The sequence below is a fragment of the Drosophila melanogaster genome, chromosome 3L, assembly GCF_000001215.4.
Source record: "Drosophila melanogaster chromosome 3L".
In the NCBI taxonomy this organism is placed as follows: domain Eukaryota; kingdom Metazoa; phylum Arthropoda; class Insecta; order Diptera; family Drosophilidae; genus Drosophila; species Drosophila melanogaster.
The window spans coordinates 9,210,725-9,230,576 of NT_037436.4; the positions used below are offsets into that span (position 1 = coordinate 9,210,725).

General features: G+C 42.9%; 1 protein-coding gene and 1 long non-coding RNA gene across 2 annotated transcripts, besides 1 other annotated feature; both read left to right on the forward strand.

Moving 5' to 3' along the window:
- The first annotated feature begins 1,155 nt into the window (after positions 1–1,155).
- Positions 1,156–4,532, forward strand: CG4476 (uncharacterized protein). Its single transcript, NM_140036.2, has 6 exons — positions 1,156–1,489; positions 1,932–2,006; positions 2,149–2,476; positions 2,674–3,738; positions 3,870–4,046; positions 4,112–4,532. The coding sequence occupies exons 2-6, from the start codon at positions 1,944–1,946 to the stop codon at positions 4,366–4,368; spliced, it is 1,890 nt and encodes a 629-aa protein (NP_648293.1). The 5' UTR covers positions 1,156–1,489; positions 1,932–1,943; the 3' UTR covers positions 4,369–4,532.
- Positions 4,533–8,580: 4,048 nt separating this feature from the next.
- Positions 8,581–9,184: a mobile genetic element.
- A 2,115-nt stretch (positions 9,185–11,299) lies between these two features.
- Positions 11,300–11,709, forward strand: lncRNA:CR45408 (long non-coding RNA:CR45408). Its single transcript, NR_124835.1, has one exon. It is a non-coding gene; the product is annotated as a long non-coding RNA:CR45408 (long non-coding RNA).
- Positions 11,710–19,852: the final 8,143 nt, after the last annotated feature.

The window sequence follows — 19,852 nt, forward strand, 5'->3', positions numbered from 1 at the left end:
GACTTAGCTAACTCCTACTCTCATTAGGTGCAGACAAAAAAAATGGGTCTACCTAACTGAGTCTCCTAGTAAATGTGGCATTGTTCAAATATTTAATAAATGTAACACCTAAAAAAAGCTTTTATGTGTTTAACACTATTAATGGAAAAAAAGGGCTCATGTGATTTTTATCACTATCTTATAACTAAATCTTACACAAACAGTTGGTAAAAATAAGTACATACTTACATTTTAGAAAAACCATTTATATTTAAAGCTATTTATTGCTCAGAAATTTATGACAATTTTTTTTGATATGCTAGCAGACATATTCATGTTTGATTAGCCGCAGTAAAAAGTGTTTTTGAGATATGACAATTATGGGTCATATATGGCTTTATGGGAGCAATATTTTGGATGAACTGCTTCCATTTGCGATTGCCGCTGCAGAAAGTCGTGCCAATATGATAGCGCGAGGCCCGTCATTGTTTGCAAGGTTATCATTGCGACTGGATCTTCGATAAGAACGAGCTAAACTTCTCGTTTGTTCTCGTATCTTCATAAATCTTATTGTTTTGCTTATATTTGGCCTTAGGAAAGTACACAGCAACGGATGCGCATAAATAAAGAGTTAAAGCGTTTGATAAGCTCGAAACCTCACCACTTGGCTTGGTAGGAAATAAATTAATTGAGATTATATCAGCTTTTTGAACTGCAAAAATCCGTAAAATTTGTGTGTCTACACAAAGCTGACAGGTATATAACTTGTTTAGCGATCACTTCTGTTATAGCACTCAGGTTTTGAGTTCGAATGCAAAATGCCCAAAAGAAGGCAACATATTTTGATATTTTCTACAAGAATTTTCTGATATATGATTTATTTGGAATCAATTATGCTCAAATTGACAGACATATTTTAATTCGTGGGCCTTGAACCTTTGCTTGTAGGTAAAGTTCCCAGTAAAATTTCCTTTAAAGCAAATATTGCCAAAAATGAATTTTAATTAAGCATTCCGAACGCACAAATCAAAGTATCCAGACCGCCCAAATCCGCTTCGGACTTCAATCAATTAAATTGACCGGCTGATTGAAGACCCCCATCCAATAAGTCTCTCTTGAGCAAAACCCGAGTTTTGAGTGCGGATGCTTCTCTATAAAAGCCGGTCGCAGCTCTCCACTTTACTTCAGAGTCTTGTGTCCCAGGAAAGGAAAGACAGCAGACAGCCAAATAGAATAGGGGAATAAACAAAACCTAGATAAACAGAAGTTCGAAGGGAAATGTTGATGGAACGGTTCTCGATCGGTGGATTTGGGTTGCTGTGATTTTATTTCGCGAAAAAGAGTTGAAAATTACAAAGTTTCAGCCAAACTTGATTGCTTGTTTTTAAAGTGTGTGTTTTTCGTATTCGTTGTTTGCGAGTTCAGAAAGTGTGTTTTGTGTCCATGGTGCCGGTTGATAACATTCTGCAAAATCACGTCTACCTCATTCACGTCAAGAAATACTTAAAAGGTATTAATATTATATTATTTGTGCCTTGGCAAACAATTGCCCCCTTCAATTGCCGCTGGATAAACATTAATAAACGGTTTGCTGAAATCGTAATATGCGATTGCATCAGCTGGAAAACTGAAAAACTACAGGGGCACTTGACCAACTCGAAAATCTTTGATTAGAAGTTTTGGATTAAGTTATGAAATAAGACCGATTTGGTTTCTAATTTACGTTGAGGTGCTTTTTTCAGTCATCTATATGTAAATTGTAAACAGTTTTGATATTTGAGTGCCGTTCTCTTTAGCGACATTCCGCTGTAGTACAATCGACGACGCAGTCCTGCAATTCAGCGTATTAGATTTCAATAATTCGGAGCGCCGGAGGCGTCAATTTGAATTCGAGGAGCGTCTGGGCATTTTTTGCAGCTTGTATCTAAATTGTTGCCCTATCTTATTTCTAGCAACGCATTACGATGAAAGATTTGAAAACGGAGATCCTAGTGAGCGGCGGCCTGCCGAAACTGGAGACCAGCAGGGTAAGTTACTCACAACGATTTCTTTAAAGCGTAATTATATTTTTAAGGGCCAAACATATAAACATGTTATTGATTTGCTAAAACATAAATTATTTTCCGAGTGTCAAGTTCAATTAGAAACGGAGTAATTGTTTTTTTCCAGTGTGCCGGCAGTGGCGAGGCGCTGCTAAAGCCATCCTTGCTGCCCATGGCATTGGAATCGTCTGAGCTCTCTCCGGATCGGAAGGCCCGCGACAACTGGGGCAGTTCGCTGGAGTTCCTGATGTCCTGCATCGCCCTGAGCGTGGGATTAGGCAACGTGTGGCGGTTTCCATTTACGGCCCTGGAAAACGGCGGAGGGGCATTCCTAATTCCGTACCTCGTCGTCCTGTTTGTGGTGGGAAAGCCGATTTACTACATGGAGATGCTGCTGGGACAGTTCTCCAGTCGTGGCATCGTGCAGGTCTTTGACTTTGCGCCCCTCATGAGAGGTAAGAAGATGGAGCCAACCTTATTCACTTAAGAAACATACACAAATATTTGGTGTTTAAAAACTGTGTGTGTGTTGTTTCATTCTTTATAGTAATTCGTGTAATTATAAAGGTCGAGAATAGCATGGCTATTCAACAGCCAGTTGATTGATTAAGAAACTAATTCCTTTTCTTGTTTTTTTTTTTTCTTTTACCAGGTGTGGGCTATGCTCAGCTATTGGCCCTAGGCGTTTTGGCCACGTATTATGCTTCAGTGATGGCCCTAACTCTGCGATACTTTTTCGATTCCTTCGCATCGGAGTTGCCCTGGAGCTTCTGTCGCGAGGAGTGGGGTGACGGGTGCGTAAGTGCATCTGGGGGGCAGCCTCTTCAGGGCCAACTGTCGCGTAACTTCAGCTCCTCCACGCAACTCTACTTGCAACGCATCGTGCTGAATGAAACGGATTCCCTGGAGGAGGGCATCGGATATCCCAGTGGTAGTTTGGCCTTAATGCTGGGCATTTCGTGGCTAACCGTAACACTAATCATCATTCGGGGAGTGAAGAGTTCAGGAAAGGCGGCCTATGTCCTGGCCCTCTTTCCGTACGTTGTAATGTTTATCCTGCTCGTGAGAGCACTCACATTACCAGGTGCCTACGACGGAGTTATGTACTTTCTGACTCCACAGTGGGAGAAACTTTTGGAGCCGCAGGTGTGGTACAATGCCGTCACCCAGGTGTTCTTCTCCCTGGCCGTCTGTTTCGGTGTGATCATCATGTACTCCTCGTACAACCGTTTCGGTCACAATGTCTATCGGGATGCCAATATAGTAACCACCCTGGACACATTCACCTCACTGCTCTCGGGTGTGATTATCTTTGGAATCCTGGGAAACCTGGCTCACGAATCGGGCACCAAGGACATTGCCAGTGTGGTTAAGGCAGGTCCTGGATTGGCTTTCATCTCCTATCCGGATGCCATTGCCAAGTTCAAAATGTTTCCTCAAGTGTTTTCGCTGCTCTTCTTCGCCATGCTCTTCATGTTGGGCGTTGGTAGCAATGTGGGCATGGTCAGCTGCATTATGACCGTGCTCAAAGATCAGTTCGTGAACGTCAAGCTGTGGATTATAGTGGTCAGCCTTTCGGTGATAGGATTTCTGGTGGGATTGATTTACATCACTCCCGGAGGTCAACATATCATCACGCTTATGGACTTTCACGGCGTCACCTTTGTCTCCCTGGTATCGGCCATCTTTGAGCTCATTGCCGTGGGCTGGATCTACGGTAAGCAATTAATATTAATTTTTGTTTGTAAAGAAAATTTTATATAGCTATAGTACTTACTCGTAAAGGCATTTAAGAATGTGTTTAAAAGGACATTAGATTTAATATATGATACGTTTATCTCTCGAAAGGCACCAAACGTCTCTGCCAAGATGCTGAATACATGCTGAATATCAAGACTTCAAATTACTATCGGATCTGTTGGTCCATTGTTACTCCTTTGGTTATGTTGGTCATCCTGGTGTACAGCTTGCTTACCATGCGTCCACTCAGCTATAATGGTCAGGAATTTCCATTGGTATATAGAGGTGAGCAATATTATAAAGAAGTATAATTTGTGTTAAAAATAATATTACTAATATTTGAATTATAGTTGTTGGTTGGTGTGTATCGGGCTGTATTATTGGCCAGCTGTTCTACTGGGCAGGTTATGCAAACTTCAAGCAACCGAAAGGATCTTTGAAGAGTCGCATTAACAATTCCATTAAGCCGCATTCCGATTGGGGGCCTTCGGATCCCAAAAAGCTGATGGATTACCAAATGTTTTTGCGAAACAAGGATGAGGAAAATTCCAAAAATGTTAATCGCCGTTGTGTTTGCTACACAGCTGGAGATCGAATTTTCGGTTAAACCAAACTTACTTTTATATTATTTTATGTCACCTCAAAAACTTTGCATGTTTCTCATTTAATACTGCTTAGAAAATTGTTTGGCACAAGGTTTTAGTTGTACTTAATATATTTTATATACACTTTCTTATTTTCATTTATACGAAATGAAATCAAACAAAAATCAATTAAGTCGAAAGTTTACTTTTAAGCAATTCCAATTGCTGGCTGTTTGAAGTTTGGGTTTTTCATTTTTGCAGATGTCAGTTGTTTAGTTTTTTTTTTCTTCTCTTGGCCAGACGGCAACAAATTGCTTCGACCGGCCGAAGGTAAGACAACTTTATCTGAGAAATGTTCAATATTTAAAACTAACAATTAGCAAGGCAGCCCCATCACTCGTCGCTGCATTTGTCTCTGCCTCTCAACAGACCTCTCACTGCACAGACATTTATTTGAGTTTCAATTTGTTGTGCAAGTTTGACACACTTTGCATATAGTTTTGGTCCCATTGTTGCTGTTTTTGCTGCTGTCCATCTGGCCATCTTCATTCGCCCGTTTTGTTTGCGGCAGTCGCAAATTAATATGTCGGTTCTCTGGACCTGCAAATGTCTTAATTAAAAGTTATTTTTGGCTATTCCCATTTTTGCCAACTGACTGGTTGAGCGGAGGGGACGAAGTAAACGGGCATCTAAATGCGTTTTACTAAATGCACATATAGTGTTGTCAAGGACACTCGTTGCATTCGCTTGACATTTGAGCTCAACGCTGACAGGCGCATTACGTATACGCCGCGTGGGACGCTCATACAAAATGAATGCACAGAGACAACGGCGAGGAAATTAAAAAAGTTACCCTCTAAATGGCTTGCGCTCCGATTTCCACTGCAAAAGGTGTAAGAAACAATATCAACGGGGAGGAAAAACAAAAAAAATGGCAACAACACGCGACTAACAAGCATTGAAGTTTAATAAAATCCTCCTTTAAGGAGAAGGCTGCTCCTCGGCACGGCTGCAGCTAATGAAATAACTTTGTGGCAACTTTTGCCTTGCCGGAATTTGCTTAAAGCGCAAATAAAATTGCCAAGATTGCAGCAACTCGCTTGCAATCAAAGGCGTTCGAAATATTTAAGCAGCGCGAAAGGGGTAAATAAACTTTTTCTGGGCTTTAAGCGATAGCTGCCGCGCAAATCATTTACAATAAACGAAAATAATTTGCCGAAAACCCAGCGCTGCAGTGGGTGGCTGTTGGTGTTGCTGTTGGTGTTGTTGCAGTGCAGTGATGCACGAAACCGAAAAAGAGGAAACAATTGAGGGCAATTTATTAAACGGGTGCGCAGAATGCAGCGGACAGTTGTTGGGGATCGGGATCGGGATCGGGGATTGGGGCATTGTGGAGCATCACAACGAATACGGAAAAAATCGTAATGCACAAGGGTAGAGAACATAAAAACGCGGAATATGGAGCAATGCTTTAAACTTTCATTTTCATAGACTATCAACTATGAATATTTTATTAAAACTTAATGAAATGCGGCAATAGCTGCGAAAGCATTAAATATTTCGATTAATAATACTTGATTAATATTTCTGAGAGCAGCTGGTTATGAAACAAATTGAGATCAAATTCGAAGGTCGTAGTTATATATCTAAAGAGTGTGCCATAAAACTGTAAAATAAAACTTACTACATGTGTGCAGTTTGAATTCTTTAAGTCCCCAGGACTTTGTTAAAGGACTTCTGTTTTTTTTTTTAGGCGACCAAAGGAGGTGAAGTGCTGTTCACGGCGGGAGTGCGAAAGCTGCTCGTCATGCGTGCTGGCAGCGGGAATCGCTCTGTGACGTTTTCAGCGTTTTTGTTTTACACTCTGCCAACTTCAGGGTTTCGCCAGGACCTGCCCGCACTTTCCCCTCCCCCTCGCACTCCTGCTCAAGCTTGTCCTCCACATCCTTTGCCCTCCATCTCCATAGTCACCTTCATCGTCACCGGCAGTGCAGACAGCGTCTACCTGGCTACGTGAGCCGCTTGAGTGATTCACCTGCTCACCGACATTTGCATTTTGCATGCTGGAGCAACTTCTGATCCTGATGGCGGCGATGCTGGATGGAGGTCCTTGCTGCTGGCTGTTAGCTGCTGGTAATGGCTGTGACAAGCATTAGGGAATTATTTTAGAGACCTCTCATGTGGCGGCCATTAAAGGAGCTGCCGCTGACGATTTGATTTGTAGGCCATACATACACACACACACACATACTAAAAATGTCAACTGAGTGTGATTCAAACTATCTAAAAACAGAGGCAAACTCAAATGGCAAATGCTAGAATCGATGCCACAGCCAAAATCCAAAGTCGTCGGCGGCAAAAAACTCGACGCCGCACCTTTTATTGTAATCTGCATTTAAGTGGCTTTCTTTTGAGCTTCCTTCGGGTATGGGGAATTTACTAGTTTTTTGTGGATCTGTTCGCTATTTTTTCAGGTTTTTTTTTTTTTTTTTTACTTTTCTAGCACCTTTTGCACCTTCCAATTTGGCGCGCTTTTCTTGGCGACCATTGGCAGCAATTTTTCGGCTAACTGCCGCTCGTTTGAAATGCTAATATGCAACTTTGACGCGATTGCCGAGCACCGTTTGCCATTTTGCCGTTTTGCCGGCAATTGCCAGACAATTTTATTTTCGTTACGCTTATGGGCGAGATAAGGGCCGGATGCAATTTTCCCCACCAGGGATTCCCAAGGATCTCTGCTAGTTTTAAAGTTAAAGATGCTTCGCTTTAAGAATCGTTCGGGCATCGCGCGTTCAGTGCCCGTCAAACTGTAATTCTGAATTTCAGACTCGAAGCGAATTACTTTCGGCATCCGGCAAATTGATTGCCATCTGTGGGTCGTAGCTCGCCCGCTTTTCCCCAACTTTTTCCCATTCCATTGCCATTTTCATACAATGCAGCCTTTGACCTGAAAACGCCTCCATCTCCACCGACCTTTGTATCCCTCCTTCATTTTTTGTTCTCTTTTTTTTTTTTTGGAGCATTTCCAGTGCATGCAAATATACGTGAACGTAAAAATTTCCATATAAACTGCAACTCGCTCGCCGGCAATTCAAGTGCAAATATGTTGGCATGCCGCACTTGAGTGTCAAGTTCCCGGCACATGAAACGCAATTGTTATGAATTGGCCAGGCAAGGCGACTCGGCCACGCCCCTCCGCCCACAAGAAACGCATATATACATATACATATGTATACATATGTGAAAAAGGTGTTGGATCGGAGGTGAGGCCACAGTATGCAAATGCAAATGGATAGATCAAACAGACGTCATCACAACTGAATGCTGATTGTTTGCCGGCATTTAAAAGCAAGTGCCGAAATTTATTTTCACTGTCCAAAAAATAAATTGAGTGCCTGACCAGAAGTCCTGTTGAGTGCGTAGTCTTCTCAGTGTGGGTTTATTTTTAAGAATGCTGTTTACGGCACATGAAAGTGAAAAATCAACAATATTAGTGAACGACGCATGCTTGAGGAAAACTGATGCTTTTTGGTTTGCAAGTAAAGTTTGCAATAGAAAAATAAACAATGCTGCATCTTGAATAATTCAAAGTGCAGGCCAAAATAACGGACTAAACTGAAAGTTAGTAGTCTTTTTAAAATGTTCATTACTCGTCTGTGAATCTTTTATTTGATTATGTCATCATTCTTAAATAAGTGTAATAGAAGGTTGGAAGTGAATTCTTTTTGATTGACTGCTTTTACTGAACTATGCCTACAGTTGGGTTACAGGTTAATTTTCAACAATATGTACGAGTCACAAGTGAAAGCCAGCCAGTGAAGCTTCTGTAAAGCATTTCTAAGCGATAGGCTGATAACCTGTCTGAGGAGCCAAATGTCCAATTTGTTGTTCCGATTCCCAGCTTACAGATGACAACATATGGCCCCTATCAATCGGTTAATGCCCAGCCACATCACCGAGTCCCAGGACATGCGATCTTGTTCCGGGTGGGCACTTGTTTACTCCGTTTCCGCACGCTTTGTCTGCACCTTTGTGCTGTTATTGTTTGTGTCACCAGTTAGTGTTGCTTCCAGGGTCCAGCTTTTGCTTCACTAGAAGCCTCAGGCTCAGCAGCTAAGCCTGAGCTGGAGGACAACAAGTGCAGCTGTCAGAAAGAAATATACTGGCCAAACGCACTGAAATAACAAATGTGTAAGAGGAGGAAAAGCCAGGGAAAAACTAGGGAATAGCATAGTTTTTTTTTTTTTTTTTTTTTTTTTTTTTTTTTTTTTTTTTTTACGATGATGTTTTTATTATTTGATCAACGCACTGTTACCCATGCGGCAACTTAATTTGATCTGCTTAAATTATTTTATTTTACAATGTGTCTTGGTTACTTAAGACTAACAGATTTTTAATCCTAAAAATGTTAGGGAGAATTATAATAGTTGATATAACATAGTAATTATTATTTATTTGATTATTCTAATGAATTTTAAAACTAAGACTTTCTAGGTCAAAACCAGGTTAGGGAGGTCATGAGGGTGGTGTCGCTTGAGTCTTCTTTTGGCTCTAGTCCGAGGGTCAGCATTGACCACAGCTGCAGTTCCTAGCTTCCTTGCTAGGCTGTTGGGGTGTACATTAAGCCTTTCCATATATTTTTGGGCGATGTTCTGGAGCTTGTCTCCTAATTTGGGCACCTTGAGGTCGCGTTCGATGTCTCTTGTTCTCATATACCAAGGAGCCCCCGAAATTCTTCTTAAGGTCTTCGCCTGTAAGATCCGGATCTTATTAAGGTGACTCTTCGCAGCAATGCCGTATACCTGCAGGCCGTAGAACAGGCAGGGGGCCAATATGGACAGGGAATAGCATAGTGGGCAGCTGCAACAGCTGGTTCCCGTTTGTGTTCTGCTCCTGCTGGTTGTGTGATCCTGGCCACAGAAACGTTGATTGGCCAGCGCCGGAAAAAGAAGTTATAACCATCAAGGCGGAAACGGATGTGGCACAGACGTTTCCGCTTCTCCCCAGTCAACTGCACTCGCACACAAAGTCAAAATTATATATATTCGTCCAGCACATGCATTGCATACTTTTGGGCACTACTTCCCCATTTGCCTAACCCTTTTCCCTTTTTTCCCTTCCTGTGGCAACACCGCACAATGCCTGTCAAATAAAATCATTTTGCATTGCACAAATACAAATGAAAAAAAAAAAAGAAAGCTGAGACGAGGCGAGGAGAGTAGGAAAACTGAACTGCGTTTAGCGGCAAACCGCAAGCACTTCTAATCAAAATATTAAAGAATTTCTTTATGGCTGCGTCTGCGGTTGCTCTGAGCTGAAAATATTTAAATTTCGCAACTTCCGAAAGAGCTTCTACAGCCTTCTAATTGAATGCGCCTTTGTCTTGGACTTTGTTGTGGCTTTCCGCCCACATTGTTTACTTGCCAAAGCAATAGGATTTGGGGTGAGCCATAAAAATGGCAACACGTGCTCATAAAACTAACATTGCATGCCGCCAGTTGGGCACTTCCATTCCTTTGGGCGCGGCGTTCCAATAAACAACTTCTTTTGATTATTTCGGTTGTGAGGGGAAAACCAGTTAGCAGCTGCTAAATGGTGCAGAAAGTTCACAGGGTTAGCCCTGGCTATTCCTTGGTGCCAACTTCTACATTTTTGTATGGCATGCATTAAACTACTCTCGTGGCAACACGGCGTATGCGCAATCTTGGGTTTATCTAACGGAGAAAATTCTTTGTGAATTTCGCCGCGGAGGTAGAATCACACGTGGCTGCAAAACCAAAGAAAAATCAAAACTAATTGCATGGGTTGGGCAACTATAACCGATCCGAGCATTCACTTTATGGCTATAGAAAAAGTTCACAATTGCACTCCATGCTATTGCCTTAAAGCCAGCCACCCACCCACTCGACGATGGGTTCACTAATTATTTGCATGCAAAATTAAACCGTTAAACAGCTCTGCCAAGCAGCGAATTTTCCGCCCAACACCCGATTTCCCTTTTCGGAAAACTCACGTTTGGCAGAATGGGGGGCAAAATTTGCATCTTTTGTTGCAAAACTTTCATGGGCCCAAAGTTACATGTTTTGCATTTGACTTGCGCATGGTTGACACGGTCGGTGGGCGGGAAAACGTGGTGGTACGAGATCGGCGGGGTTGGGAAAAGCGCGGAGCGGGTGGAAAACTTTTGTACCTTTGCCGACGGGCGGCAGCAGCGAACGTAGCGCGTATGAAAACTAATAAAGTGTGCAACGTGCAATGGAAAATGGCGGCGTGCTCATTTGCAAACATTTTCCAAAAAAGTGGAGGGTTGGGAGCTCGGTAAAGGAGTTGTTGCAACAACTTGGCCCGCTTTAAAACGCATTTTCCCGGCCATTTTCGCAGGGAACATCTTTAAGCTGCACTCGCTGCCAGACAAATTAGATCAAAGTCGAGTCAGTTGCTTTCCTCTATCTCTCTGTTTTCCCTCGCTATTCCACGCCGCTTTTCCTCTCTCTCACTTTTGGCAAGCGCTTTGACAATTTATGGGGCCGGCAAGCGTTGCCAAAAACGGGACAGTTATGCCGTTTGAGATAATTGCATTTTATTGCCTTTATACACTGTCCCCGCCGGCTGCACTTAATGCGGCAGCGAAAAGGAATTCTTTAAGTTGGCCATTTGTTTCGGTCCGGGCTCGATATCTCTGCTAACGCTGCACTTTTATAGTCAGGCCAACTAAGGGCGTGAAATTGTTTAAAGTACAGTAAAGTTTGCGTGCAAAACTTTTTCCAGCACCGCATTGCGCTGAAAGATCGTTGCGTAAAAGTTTAAAACATTCTCTGTCCGGTTAGAGCACTCGATTCTTATCGAGCATGGCCAAACGTTTGGCAAATTGTCGCCATAAATAATAAATATTAACAAAAGCCGGCGACATCATTGTGCCGTGCCAAATTGCCAGCATTTTTTTTTTATTTTACCCGACTGGCGGCAAATTACATTTATTTTTTCTTTGTCATAATTGCGGATGTTAAGCCAAATTAATAGATTGGATTAGCTGAATCTGAGTCCAAAAGTGCAGTTGCCACAACTTCATGTAAGCCGTGTTATCTGCGCCATGAAAATTATTCGGCATAAGCACTTCATATGGCAACGAACGACTTTGGGATGGAGAAAATCCTGGTTGCCAAATGCTGGAGTCACGTAAGCGCCGCCAGGATTGCAACTGCAACGCTGCAACTGAAGCTAATTGAAGCTGGCTCAAAGGAAAAAATGTAATGGCACCTTCTGCACGTGATGGCGACGAAACTCATTAGAAGAAACTTTAGATGCGGATTGCTTTAATTGCAGTTATTAAATGCGGTATATATCAATAAATTAGTTGTAAATGCATAAGTTCGTTCTATGAATATCCCCTGTCAGGGCACTCAATCAAATGGAAATCCAAAGGCTTGATTAGTGCCCCGTCCTGCAGTGAACTCGTGAATAATTAAGCCCAAGAAGGACAATATTTGTCCAACAGCTGCAAGCTGCTGTCCAATAGGAAGCCAAACTCTAGGCAGACTGACAGCCAGTCAATATGGCTAATACGACAATACACTAGCTGTCGCCCAAGTTGCTACTCTTGCCACCAATTGCCTGTCTTGAGGCAAGAACTTGAGTGCATTTGGGCAAATTGAAAGCTGTCTTACCATCTGAACTGTTACCTGACAAAATATCTCAAGACTTTGCCCATATCCCTTCGCCTTTTGTGGCTAATTATGTCATTTATTTGGGTGAAATATCACTGCTTGAGATACTTATACATTGTCTTGGTTGCGGCAAGATTTCTGACAGTTCTGTCAACTATTTGGGTTGCAACTTGAGCCAGACAATTTGCGAAACTAGAACGCCATCAAAATACTTGCCACAATCAAATATTCATTACAATATACAGCTATCAATCAACTGAAAGTACATATCAAACGTATCTCCAAAAAAAAAAGTCAGGACTCCGCGTAACTTTCGCCGGCATTTAAATATGCCATGAGTCAGAGAGGCCCGTACACATGTTTAGTGTAATGAATTTGCATACGTGAGCAGCGGAGGGTCCCAGTTTTCCCACGGGGGATTCGAAGATCAAAAGCGGAGTTATCCCACTTTGGGTGGCACATGTGCGGCCCACTCCAATGTTGATGGTTCGAAGGCATGGCGACACATTCATTAACTGTCAACCGTATTTATATACATTCTCTTTTTCCCCATGACAAATTGGATTCCCTAGAATTGTAGCGCAATTTCGAGGGTATTTGTTTCCGCTGGCTGAGATTTCAGATTTCAGGACAGATTAAGGAACATTAAGGTGTTGGCGCTGATGCGGATGCTGAATTTGAAGCTCATCTCTTGTCAGACAATGGTCCTTTGTGAGGATTCCCCTGCTGTCCGCCCGCTTATCTTTTCCGTTTTTTTTTTTTTTTTTTTTGCACTGACCTGGCGATGGCATTTCGCATTTCTGTGATAATTATCAAACAATAAAAACAATAAACTGCCACGACACCAAGAAGACAAAAAACCAAAAAAACAAAAACAACAACAACAAAAATAAATAACAAAAACGAGAAAATGAAAACTCAAAGTAAATGCTCGTTTTAAGAGCTGCCAAGGTGCGCAAAAGTTTTCTCTCTCGTTGCGTTGCGTTTTCCCCCGACCTTTTTCTTGTTATACTTCCAGTAAACTGTGACCAGCAGCAGCAGCAGCGCCAGCAGCAGGGGAAACATCAAAAGAGTCTCCAACGGAGGTGATGGAGTTGGAGATGGAGGATGATTCTTCGACGGACAAAAGCACCGCCAAGTGCACTTTGTAAGGAGAGCTGTAAAACGGGCGGCATAAAAGAAAGTGCAGAAAAGGGTTTGTCGAGCGATAAGCAGAATTTATTTGTCTGCGGGTATTGACAAGCGACAAGTGGGGTCGAGTGAAATGTCTGAGGGGAGATATTGTAGAGCGGATTGGGTGCTATTCGGATTCCGGACTGACTTTGCCGCTTGTCCCCGGCTTACAGAAGTCCTCGTTGAAATGCTGAAATGGCCACTGGTCTCGACTTGGCGCCCGGGCAGGGACCACTGATTAGCGCCCGAACAGGGACCCCCACTTAAAATTCCTAGCGGCGCATCGATAATTTATTATGCAACTCTGTTTGGCGGACGGACCTTTTTGCCTAGGCATTTCGTGCCAATAAAAGATTTACGCAGTCTGAATTTTAAATGCCCACGAAATTCGGGCCAAAGCTCAAGCTCGGTGCGCAGACAGGAATCTGAAAATGAGAGATCCAAACTCGTATACACCTGGGAATTTTGTTAATTACGCTGAATAAATGCAGGAAATGCCAAAGAGTCGAAACGCAATAGAGTGAGTTGCTGCCGTTGGAATTAGATGTTCCGTTCTAGCGCAATGGCATAGCAAATTTCAATGGCTCATAACTCAAAACTGAATAATAATCGAGAGGCAATCTGAATTCGAATTACGCATCAGCAATTGAGCAGGACGTGTGGATTTATTTATATACAATTTTTTCTTTATTATTCTGCCTATGTTTTTGCCAGCCTTCCTTCACTCAAAAAATCCACTCATAGACCCATATAAAAATTCCTTTTGAGCCTTATTAAAAAATTCCTGGCCTGTCAGCAGCAGGCCGCTTTAAGCGGGCTCTGGAGGATGGGGCTGTGCGCTCCTGGGACCCCCATTTCCCATTCCAAAGGGGCCATGGCGATGGCTACGCATAAAGAAATCAATCAGGCGGCACAATGCAGGCGAGCTACCAACCGATAAGTCGCTCAAAATGACTCGACGAACTCGGCGTTTAATGGCCCGTGAAACGTGAAACACTTTTAGCTATCTGCCCGGAGTCAGGGGCACGGCGTCTTTGGCATTTTTTTTTTTTTTAACTCACATGTAAATGGCTGCTAATGCCCGGCTAAGCTGGAATCCCTACCAAGAAATAAAAAAACGGGATGAACCTTCCCCGAACTTTGGGCCATTGAATTATGCATTTTAATTTCGGGGCAGCACGTCAAAGGCACGGGCATGGAACATTTATTACTCGGCTTTTGGCTATTTTCAACACTTTAATTTAACTTTCGGGCACTGCATTTCCTTCTTGGCCATTTCTTTTACCCAGTCCCCAAGATGGCCGGCCGACAAGCTTGTGTGGATGTGGATGTGGATGTGGCTGGGATACGATAGTCTGGGCCAGTGGGTGGATGTGAATGTCCCGGGCGTTTGCCTTTGTAATGGACATGTTAGACGATGGTAAAAATGATATATGACTTTTTCATTTCCTTAATGAAATTAACTTTCCTGACTGCTTGACTATACATTCGGCTCCTTCGTTTTCCTTTTCGTCGTTTCAGCCAGCGTTCTGGGTCTTTACATAATGCCAGCCAAATTGCGTTGATTTTTGATGTGGCAACAATTCATTTTGGCTCATTAGTCGAGGCCAGCATGCTGCTGTCCATATATCATTATCTTGAACTGGCAATCTGGGCATATGCAGTCGTCGGGCTTTAATGGAGCGCGCTAAAAGCATTTCATTTCCAGCTGACGACCCCATCCACTTTCCCAATTAAACTGAGCCAACAGCTACGTCGAAGGGCTTAAGCCGATGTACAATAATTTTAACTTAGCAGCCAGGAGCGTCCGTTTAAGCTTCCTTCCACCCGCCGCCGCCGTCTGCGCCTCCTCATGCCCCCTTTTGATCCTTTCCTGCTCGCAGTACTCGATTTCATAGATTATGCGGCTTATGACTGGACCCGGTAAATGGCCAACCCATGTAAGTTCCTGTTGGCAATCTGTGAGTATCCGTGGGCGGTCACTGCAGTGGAGGTAATTGTGGGCCGTTGACGGTGAGCAATGGGTTTTCTTATGCCATAACTTTGCGTTAAGAGGTGCTGCACTTTAATTATTTGTACTCGGCTAAGCGTGACCTCAGACCGAGCCGAGATCTAATAAAACCACAAGTCGGCCGCATTTTAATTGAGTTTCGCCCGGGAGGGATCGCTGGCTATGCAAAAATTCACAAACATTCCAGCTGTAAAATTGTTTCAAAATTATAACTTGTATTTCTTGTCAGAGGGAAAACAGACATTGGGCTAAGCAAAAAATGCAGCAAATATCAACAAAACTTTCAGGAAGAACACTGAGGTTATAAAATTACTGAAAAAGTTTTTTCAAAGTATAAAACAATAATAAATAAACAGTGAAAGTTATCTCTTACCATTGCGCATCTATGGACAGTAAGTTTAGAACTAATTATCAAGACAATTTTAGATTCGCAAAAGGGTTCGCATTCTAAGTATGGATTTAGAACTAAACGATATTCATAAAAATAGTAATCGACGTCAGCGGGCTCTTAAATATTTAAGGCGACCCACTTAATCCGTTCTCCAATTAACCCGCGGTTTGAAGTGTTTGGTCCCATTGTGCGTCTGGCGTAAAAAACGAGCCATTTATTTAATTGAAAATTGTCTCCGCTGTCAGCGGCAGCAGCAGACAAGCAGGGAAAGCCAGAAGCAGCAGCAGCAGCAGCAGTAGCAGCATCCAGAAGGAAAAGCGCGAAAAGCAGAAGGGTCTGCCGGGAAACTCAGACTTCAGCGAAGTGAAGTGCAGTGCACTGCATGGGCCACGGCCACTTGAGAAGCTGGTGCAGCTGCACTTTTTCATCGCGAGCCCGCGTGAAAAAAGAAAAATGAAAAAAAGAAGGAGAAGTGGAGATCTTGAGAAAACTCGCAGCTATTAGTTGTTTAGACGCGTCTGGCGGGGACACAGAGTTCCTGCTAAGGGGACTGCTCCACTACCAAGCCGGAAGGAATGAGTTGGTCGCACGTGGCTGCTTCATTATGCCCGGAAGTAATCATAAATTCCACACGCATACCGGCAGTTGGACAAAACGGAATAATATTTCGCACAGTGTGTCAGTCAGTCAGTCAGCAGTCGACAGTCGGCAGTCCGTAAGCCAGTTGAAGTTGGTTAGGAAATATGGTTACCTTTTCTGGCTTTCCAGAACGAAGGACTGTAAGGGATATATACATGGAGTTCGGATGGGAGGCGCATCGTGTTGCTAATTTATGGCGAAGGAAATGAAAGTGATAGAGCTGAAAGCAGCAGCCACCGGTCGAGTGAGTGCCTCTGGGCCATGGTTAACATGGTGGCAGCAGCACTACCACCTCATTCGCTCCTCAACCCCCCCCCCCCCACCATTGCCAACTGGCCAGTCAAAGGTGGGCGTGGCTGGGAAGCTTGGGAAAGTGGGAAAGTGGGAAAGTGTGACGCTTGACAACTGAAGACAGTGACAAATTAGCTTGGCGCGTGGTCGGTGTGCAATTTGCATAATGAGCCTTTGACAAAGATGTGTGGCCACAGTCAGTATTCGCAACGTTCTATTTATGACTACGCTCCGATTTCAGTCAGGTTTCGTGGGCAATAAAGCCCCAAAGACACGCCCTCCAAATGAAAACGTCACCCGATGAGCACACGCACTTTGACACCTTTTGGCCCTTTGGAGAATGAGAGTGGCAAGAGGCGAAAGCCATCCAGCACACACACACATATCGAAAGTTTCGCCCTGTTTGCCCCGGATAAAAAGCATTTTCACGTTGAACCAAAAGGGAAAAGGAGGAAAATCGCCGAAAGAAACTCTCAGCTTGCAACTCGTTTCCTTCGTTTTTCACTTTTCTTTAGCAGCATTTTTTATTTTTATTTTTTTTTTTTTTCTCAGTTTTGAATGTCAAGTGGCAGGAAACGAGCACCGAAATGTGCTACGGCCTAGAAATTTTTATTGAATGCCTGCAGGTTTTATTGATGCCGTTTAAAGTCGCTCAAGTTGCGCTCCGGCTCGTAAAGATGTCAGCCAAATTACATAGTCAAAAAGTGCTGTTGTTTCCATCGAATGGCCATGAAATAAAACCGAAACGTAACTCTTTTTCTCCCACCTATTATGCCCATGGAGCAGTTTCAGTTAAGACCCACCAACTTATCCGCTGAGCATTTGCCTTTTATGTGAAACTTCAGAGCTTGGCATTCGTTTTAGAGCTGAAATTACTCGACAATGATTGAAAAGTAGTTGCCATTCGAATTTTACTGATTTAGCAATCACAATCGGAAATGCGAGCAAAAAGGTATGAAAACAATTTGCACAGAAGGAAATGCAAACTTCATTAGACTGTGGTCCGCACACACGGAGCGCTGGGAATCGAGCCAACTTTGCCTCCGATCAATTTATCAAAATTCTAATATTGCCACAGAAAAGATAGAACGAAGCTAACATAATTACACATAGCAATTCACAAACAGGCTACCGTCGACCGAAAGATTAAGACGTTTTCGGGGATCCAGCTGTGTGAGCCAATTTTCGACTGCGGTTTTGCTACAGTTCTGGCTATTGGCCAGGAGCTTTTGGTCCGCTCCGTGTGATTCGTGTAATCATTTGGCAATCACAATCAACTTGTTTGCTATCGAAAAAACCAATTATTGACCCGGCTACATGACCACGTAACGTGCAAACAATTGCGGCCATGTTCGAACTTGGCCAACACCGGACACCGGACACCAGAAGACAGAATGTTGAGGCTTTTTTCCCCTTCCTTTCTCGTTTTTCTTGTCCTCTCTGTTTTTTTTTTTTTGTCGGTTTCAGTTGGCAGCTGCCAGGGAAATGTGTTACCCATGTTGGGATTATTTATTTATAGGCTGGGTACTATCGGTGGCTGGGGGGGTGTCCAAAAACTTGGCAGATTTTTGCTCATTTTACTCATTTGGTTTGTCAACATTTCATTCGTACATAGTTCTGAAATGAGGGTGCAATGAGGGTCTATGGCCATAAATTTTGCACACTGCCAAAAGTTTTGACACATTTGTTGCTGCTGGTGTTGGAATTCATTTAATACATTTAAAATATTTCCCCCAGCATTGTAAACTTTTAATGCGCAGCAAATTTGTTTGACAAGTGCTCAAGCTGAATTTCTGCGCCTAAGAATAGTGTATAAATGTACATTTAAAGTGTTCAGCTGACAGGTGATTAAACGAATTGTAATTTCGACTATTGTAATCCCCCTTAAACTGTGATTGGTCGGTTGGCCAGAAATCAACTTTCTTTGGCTTATCAACTCCATCCGAATTCCCGAAAGTAATTGCAGTGATTGACCTCGACCTCAGTACCGCAACTGCGGCCGAGACTGAAGCTGGATTTTCCCGGCTTCTTCTGGCCGCAAGCCACAGCCAAATCAGCGTCTGAATGCAAAGCAATTTCCCATTCAGTTCCTCACTCAGTCATTCGACCAATCATTCAGTCAGTCATCCTCCCTCTTTTTTAAATGGCTCAAAGCCACAAATTGGCGTTGGGAACCCCTAAGACTTAAATGATTCGGAAGGAAGGCCATAAAGGCGTCTCTCTCGTTCTGAATAAAGCACACTTGAAGTATTTAATAAACCGAATCTGGCCAAAACACCTCGGCGAACTCATAAAGCACACATCAAAAGCAATGAGCTTATGATAATTTACTTTCAACCCATAACCCTTAAATGTACACACACATTTTTGAGGGTGAGGCCTATCATTTGTCGCTTAGCAGTTAGGCTCCTCCGCCTGCAAAACATTTTCACATAACAGTCGCGGTAATTATATGCAAACAAAAACAGAAAAGGGCGCGGCCTAATCCTCAGATGGTTATCAGAAGGCAAGCCGACAAATTAGCCGTGCCAGATGCTGCGGATCCCGATGATGAACTGGGGGTACCTCGCCTCAACTCAGCTCAGCTCCTGATGGCCCTGGCTCATTTCATATTTTTATGGCTGGGCTTATTAATTTATTAAGTCTTGCTAACTTTCGTGGCCCCACTCAAACCCCTACAGACAGACGGCTTAAGTTTTCAGCCAACGAACAACAAACAGAACTACAAAAACAATTGGCCAAAAGTTGGCAAGAAGCTGGAAAAAAAAAAACGGAATACTTGGAAAAGCCTCTTTGCCAGCGGCGTTTGTCGCTTCAATGTCGCTTAATGTCACCAAACTGCGAAGCTTAATTATGCAGTAGCACACACACAAATTTTCTAAAGCCAGACATTCCCACACATATATACATAAGTATACCCGTATAACCAATTTTTTTGCTTAGCCAGTTTATGGTTACTTGAAAATTCAAAAGTTCTGCAGGAAATGAAAGTTGGCGCAATCGTGCAGAAAAGTTCAGAGTGAGCAAAACAAAGTGGAAAAAATATTATAAAAATAGAAAGGCGGAAAAGGAAAAGGCTGAAAAAAGTTGCGAGGGCGTGACACAACTAAATGCATTAACTTTTTTTCTTTTTTTGTTAGCTGCCAGCCTGCACTTTAATCTCATTAAGGGGAGCGCAGAGAAAATTATTGATTATGTCGTTAATAAATATTGACTCGCCACTCAGTACGGGCTATTAAATGCAATTTAATGAAAGCCGCCCATGCGGCGTATGCGTAATTTGATAGAGCAGTTAATTTAATCGATTTCTGCACTGTTTTCAATCAAATGGAAATGGA

What these genes read in the sequence shown, in the direction of transcription:
- CG4476 (NM_140036.2), top strand. Translation starts at nt 1,944, where the DNA reads ATGAAAGATTTGAAAACGGAGATCCTAGTGAGCGGCGGCCTGCCGAAA. An exon ending in CTTTGCGCCCCTCATGAGAG is followed by an intron (nt 2,477 to 2,673) that starts GTAAGAAGATGG and finishes TTCTTTTACCAG; the next exon opens with GTGTGGGCTATGCTCAGCTA. An exon ending in TGCCGTGGGCTGGATCTACG is followed by an intron (nt 3,739 to 3,869) that starts GTAAGCAATTAA and finishes ATCTCTCGAAAG; the next exon opens with GCACCAAACGTCTCTGCCAA.